The 5461-nt window shown below is 46.1% G+C and overlaps 1 protein-coding gene across 1 annotated transcript; it reads left to right on the top strand.

The window, feature by feature from the left end:
* Positions 1-329: 329 nt before the first annotated feature.
* On the top strand, positions 330-3087 carry Gjd4 (gap junction protein delta 4). The gene is made up of 2 exons (XM_051150891.1): positions 330-393; positions 2060-3087. Exons 1-2 carry the CDS (start codon positions 330-332, stop codon positions 3073-3075), a joined length of 1080 nt encoding a protein of 359 aa, XP_051006848.1. The 3' UTR covers positions 3076-3087.
* The last annotated feature ends 2374 nt before the right edge of the window (positions 3088-5461 follow it).

The following is a 5461-nucleotide window of genomic DNA, read 5'->3' as shown; positions in this document are numbered from 1 at the left end:
GCCACAAGCCTGGAATGTCCTCTGAGGGTAAGAATAGCCACACAGGGAGTGATGAGTTCTGCTGCAGGGGGTCTGCAGTTGTCAGGAGTGCCTGTGTCTCACTGGCAAGCAGCTCAGGTCTGTGTCAGTGTCACGACAGAGGGCTGGACCTCCCAAGCCTGGGAGCACATATTTCTTTGCACAGCTTAGAGCTCACCTTGAAGTTTGATATAGGAAAAAATTCATTGATTTTTTTTTAATTTTTTAATTTTTATTTTTATTTTAACATCCTTGGAGCACACAGGCCTCGAAACCCTCCAGCAGTCCAGGCCTTTTTGCTTTCTTCAAGTATGGAGAATTTGAGCTTGTTGGAGTTCCTAATTATCACCTTAAACTGTAATGTGACCATCATGGGTGAGTCTTGGGGAGAAAAACCCAAATCTTGTTGTGATTTTTGTTGCCATATTCAAATTAAATCCTTTTCAAGAGTTTGTCTCAATTTGCTGTTCATCTGGCCCACTCCCCAAAGAAAGGTCAGCATATTACTGTTGGCGTGGGAGCCCTAGCAAGCCTCGCTGGGGTCATACCTTGCTCCCATCAGCATAGGAGGATGTGTGGGTGGAAGCCTCAGCCTCAGGCAAGATCTGTTATCTCAACGTTTGGATTCTGAATTTGAAGGCAGAATCAGCTGGAATAAGTGAGAAAAATAAAGTTTCTGTTGTTCCTTCTTGTTTATCTTTTAGGCCTTGACCTTGAAGCTATGCGGATTACTAATTCCTCTTATGTACTTTAACACGGATCTTAAGTTTAATGTAGTTGTTTGTAAGTGCTGGGGATAGAGCTCCAGGCCTCAGGCAGGAAGGGAAGGTGCTCACACACTGAGCCCCTAGCTACGTATTCATTCTCTCCCCAGTTTGCTATAGAGCTCTAGCTGGCCTTGAACTTATGACGCTCCTGCAACCTGAACACAGCTCCAGCTGTTGTTTTAACAAAAGAATAATAAAGGTTCCCGAGATTGATCCAAATGAGTCAGTTTCAGAGAGGCGGAGGTGTCTTAAAAAGCAGATGGAGAAAAGGTTAAGATTTGCAGGACACGTGGCTGATAGTTTCTTTACTCTTTATTTTTTAGAATGTGAATAAATAGATCTGGTATTGAAGGGTTAAATTCGTGACTTCATCACTTAATGATGCTCCTTTCTAAGCTTGACTGCCTTTATGAATGATGAAAATTGTCTCTTTTTTCTTTTGTTTGTTCCCAGTTTTTGTTAATGTCAATAATATAGTGTCTGGACTAAGGACAGGAATCTTGAAATACCAGAAAAGAGTATTCTTAAAGAAATTCAATTCAAGGATCCAGAGTCACAGTAGCCACAGGCTCTATACTAATAGACACTTTATAGAATGGTCTCAAAAAAAAAAAAAACAAAAAAACAAAAAAAAAACAAAAACAAAAAACAAAAAACAAAAACAAAAACCAAAAACCAAAAAAACCCAAACCAAAACAAAAAAACAAAAACAAAAACAAAAAAGAATGCTGAAATGACCAGTGTCTGATTCTCAGCAAGGTGAAGGAGTATGCTGTGATCCTTTAAAAGCTTACCCCCTAAGAAGGGTGAGATCGAATTACATCATCTATTTCTTAGCCAAAATGCTGTCTGGCTTAGTCCAGGCTACATAAAGGCATCTTTAGTGCATGATGCACTTTATAGATCTGCTCACTGGAAACATCTTACAAATAATTTCTGGGCTGTTCCCTGGCACAGCAAAAGCTTAGCAAGTCATTGCCCTAAGGAGTTGGTGGTGGGGCTCTGTGGTACTTTCCTAGCATAGCATAGCATGCAACAGGTTCTGGTTTTGATACTTGATACTACCAGTGTGTGTGTGTGTGTGTGTGTGTGTGTGTGTGTGTGTGTGTGTGTGTGTGTGTGTGTGTGTGTCTGTGTGTGTCTGTGTGTGTGTCTGTGTGTGTGTGTGTAAAATAGCTGCCTCTATTGCTCTGAGTCCTACTGACTTGCCAAGACTAGTGTGGAGGCAACCTTCTGCACCGTGGACACTGATCCTTGCCCTTGCTCTGGCCTAGGAATGCTCTGGCTGATCGTGGCAGTCTTGCTGAGGATACTGGTGGTGATCTTGGCAGGGTCACCTATCTACCAGGACGAACAGGAGAAGTTTGTTTGCAACACCCTGCAGCCAGGATGTGCCAACGTTTGCTACGATCTCTTCTCCCCAGTGTCGCCGCTGCGGTTCTGGCTGGTGCAGAGCCTGGCGCTGCTCCTGCCTTCTGTGATCTTTGGCGCCTTTGTCCTGCATCAAGGGGCGAAGTTGGCTGCCCAGGGAGCCTGCAGGGCCCGGGTGCCCGACCTGTCAGCCGCCTACCTGGTACACCTGCTGCTGCGCACCTTGCTGGAGGCTGGGCTGGCTTCCCTGCACTATTTTTTCTTCGGCTTTTCTGTGCCCACCCGAGTGTCTTGCTCGCGTGTGCCCTGCTCAGGGGCTGTGGACTGCTACGTGTCGCGGCCCACAGAGAAGACCCTCCTGATGCTGTTCTTTTGGGCAGTGAGTGCGCTATCCTTCCTGCTCAGCTTGGCCGACCTGCTTTGCAGCTTGCCGAGGAGGACAGGGGACACCACGCAATGCACGAAGGGAGAGGCCAGACTGGTCCCCACTCCTCCCCCTGGCTTCTTAAAAGACCCTCAGGGCCATCATAGCCAGCGGCAGGTGGACCAGGAGCACAGGCAGGAGGAGCAGGGTGTGCCTGAATTGGCCTGCCTATGGACTTCAGGTCAGGACAGCAACAGACGGGTTAGTCAGGCCAATGTGTCAGGGCGAGAGGAGTATGCAGACCAAGATGTTAGTGAGGCCACTTCCTCAGCTGGTGACAGGTTAGTTGTGGCTCACACACAGCATGAGTTCATATCCCACAGAGAGACTTCCCCTGACCTGGTGGGCAAAAACTCACGGTCAGATAAACTCTCCTTGGCCACCCAGAGCCCCCTGGCCAGACCCTGTTCAGCCAGCCAGCCTCAAGCTCCTGGTCGGCTAGCTACCTCTGGTAGTGTCCCCCACCTGAGAACCAAAAAATCTGAGTGGGTATGAAGGCAGCCATGCAGAGGCACCAGCGCTTTCCTCAGCAAATCACTGCCCTTTGTGTTGGGACAGGGTAAGACAGTGTAGATGTTTCTTCATCCTATATTCGTGCTAAGAGAATTTTATATTTAACTAGAATTTTGATTTCTGTGATGCCGAATCCCATAGAAAATTACCCACCGCTATTCTAGGACCTTGAGGTCAAGATGGCCCAGCTAACTTAGCTTCTGTTGAACTACTTTTTTTGGGCAAGGCTCCCCAGGCACCTAACCACGCAACTTTTATTGAGTGCTTCATTACCAAAACCTCCCTCTGCAGCTGCAGAGCAAAATACCCAGATAACAACAACAACAACAACCACCACCAAACAGTGACAACAACAGCAACAACCTACCACCACCAACAAAAAACAAAAAACAAAAATTTTTATCCTAAAATCCCAGTGCTACACTTGGGTCCTGCAATACCCGAGTGTAATCCCAGTCAGCTGTCAGCTCTAATAAAGACTTCAATCACCTGTAAACTGTGTCTGAGCGGTCATCCCTGGTGACCTTCCCAAGACCTTCAGCAGCCTATCCCTAAACAAGCCTTGGCAGGAGCCTGTCAGGCTGAAAGATTAGCCCATACAGGGCAGATGGACTTCAGGTGCAACTAGCAAAACAATAGTTTTCACTGAAAAGGGCCATGGCATTCAAATGTCCACAACAGGCTAAAACACTCAGATAACCAGGCTGATGGCTATCATGGGACTGTGCCTCCTGCCAGCCTCCCAACCACTCCTGGTTTGGTGTCTAACTCACCCTAAAGCATGATCTTATAATGACATAACTCCTCAATAGTTTGATATTTTCTGGTGAAGCATTATGAGTTACTTGGCTTTTGTCTATTCCTTTGCTTGACATGTCATCCATGAAGAATCATTGGCTTACAGTCTTTAATAAAGCAAACGCTAAGTATAGTGCGCGTCCTATTTCATTGTGTTAAAGGAGCAATGCCATGGCTCATACCTCATATCTATTGGATTTACTGAGTCATCTCTACTATGTTTTCTGAAACATTTCTTCTATGCCTACTTGCCTCAGTTTTGTTTTTAGTTTTTTCTTTGTTTGTTTTTCCTGAGACATCTTTTTTTGTTTGCTGGGTCAATTTTCTCTGTTTGCAGAAATACCTCTCCTTCACATGCTCAGTCATCCTTACATTCTCCTGTGCTTGATGAGCATTTTCTCCTGTGATTGTTGAGTTATGTCTCCAGTGTTTGCTAAGTCATGTCCCCTGTGTTTGCTGAATGTTTACCTTTACTCAGAAAGGGAGGAAGTAGTTGGATTCTTCACAGTTTTTATTCCAGGGCAGTTTGTTTGTTGTTAGTTTTCGCTTTCTTCCTGGATGTATATGAGTTGAACCCAGGGCCCTGTGCATCCTAGGTGAGTGCTCTGCACAGCCACATGCCCAGACTCTCAGTTCAGGGTCTTCTGTCTGTTTGGGAGTGTTCCAGTAGCATGGAGCAAAAGCCTGCGTGCAGTGACAGGCACAGCCCCTGCCTGTGCTCTCACACACTCAAGAAACACAAGCGCTTCAGATCTCAGGTGTGCCCCCTCAAGGTGTTCCATGTACTTCTTGGGGTGACTCTGGGTTTGACTGCGGCTGTCTTAGCTTCAGCCTGTCTGTGCTGGAGCCTTATATCCAGCACAAGAGGACATGTCTGTCATGGCACAGGATAAGCCATCCTTCTTAATTGAACTGAGCAGCAGCATCTGGTCCCTACACCTAGAGGATCTGAGGAAGAGACCTCCTTCCCCCCAGCAGATAATAAAAAAGGTGGCTTAATGCCTTCATGAAAACAACAGCTTTCTAAAGGAAACCTTGCCGATGACGTATCTGCCATGATGGAGACTAACAGCGTGCTTGGTACTATCTATAGCGTGCTTAACCAAATAGTTAGAGCAACAAAAAAACCTTAGTAGATCTTGATATTTCCAGAAAATTGAAAGAATGTGCCTTACACATACTCCCTCTTTCCTTTTCTGTTATGCTTGTTCTTAAAGTTACTTAAAGTTGTGATCTGTGCCTCTGTCCTCTTTCTTCAATATTTAGGGACATGTCTGGCCAAATGGCTATTCAATCCACATGATTCTGATATTCCCGAAGGACAAAGAAGCAAATCTCTTTGGTTCCTTGGCGGGGAGTCCTTGCAGCCGTAGTGCTATCCCGAATCTAAGCACTGCAAAATGCTCAGTGTGAGCCTTGATAAGTAACGGAAAAGTCAACTTGCCAGATACCAACAGCATGTGTCCATGCTGGCTGGAGCAGGCATTTGCCCCCTGCCCCTGTGTCCATGCTGGCTGGAGCAGGCATTTGCCCCCTGCCCCTGCAGTCTGTGCTCAAGCTTGGTCATAAA

Source organism: Acomys russatus, chromosome 9 (genome assembly GCF_903995435.1).
Source record: "Acomys russatus chromosome 9, mAcoRus1.1, whole genome shotgun sequence".
NCBI lineage: Eukaryota > Metazoa > Chordata > Mammalia > Rodentia > Muridae > Acomys > Acomys russatus.
The sequence above is the reverse complement of the archived record's forward strand: the minus strand, read 5'-3'. Positions and strand labels throughout refer to the sequence as shown.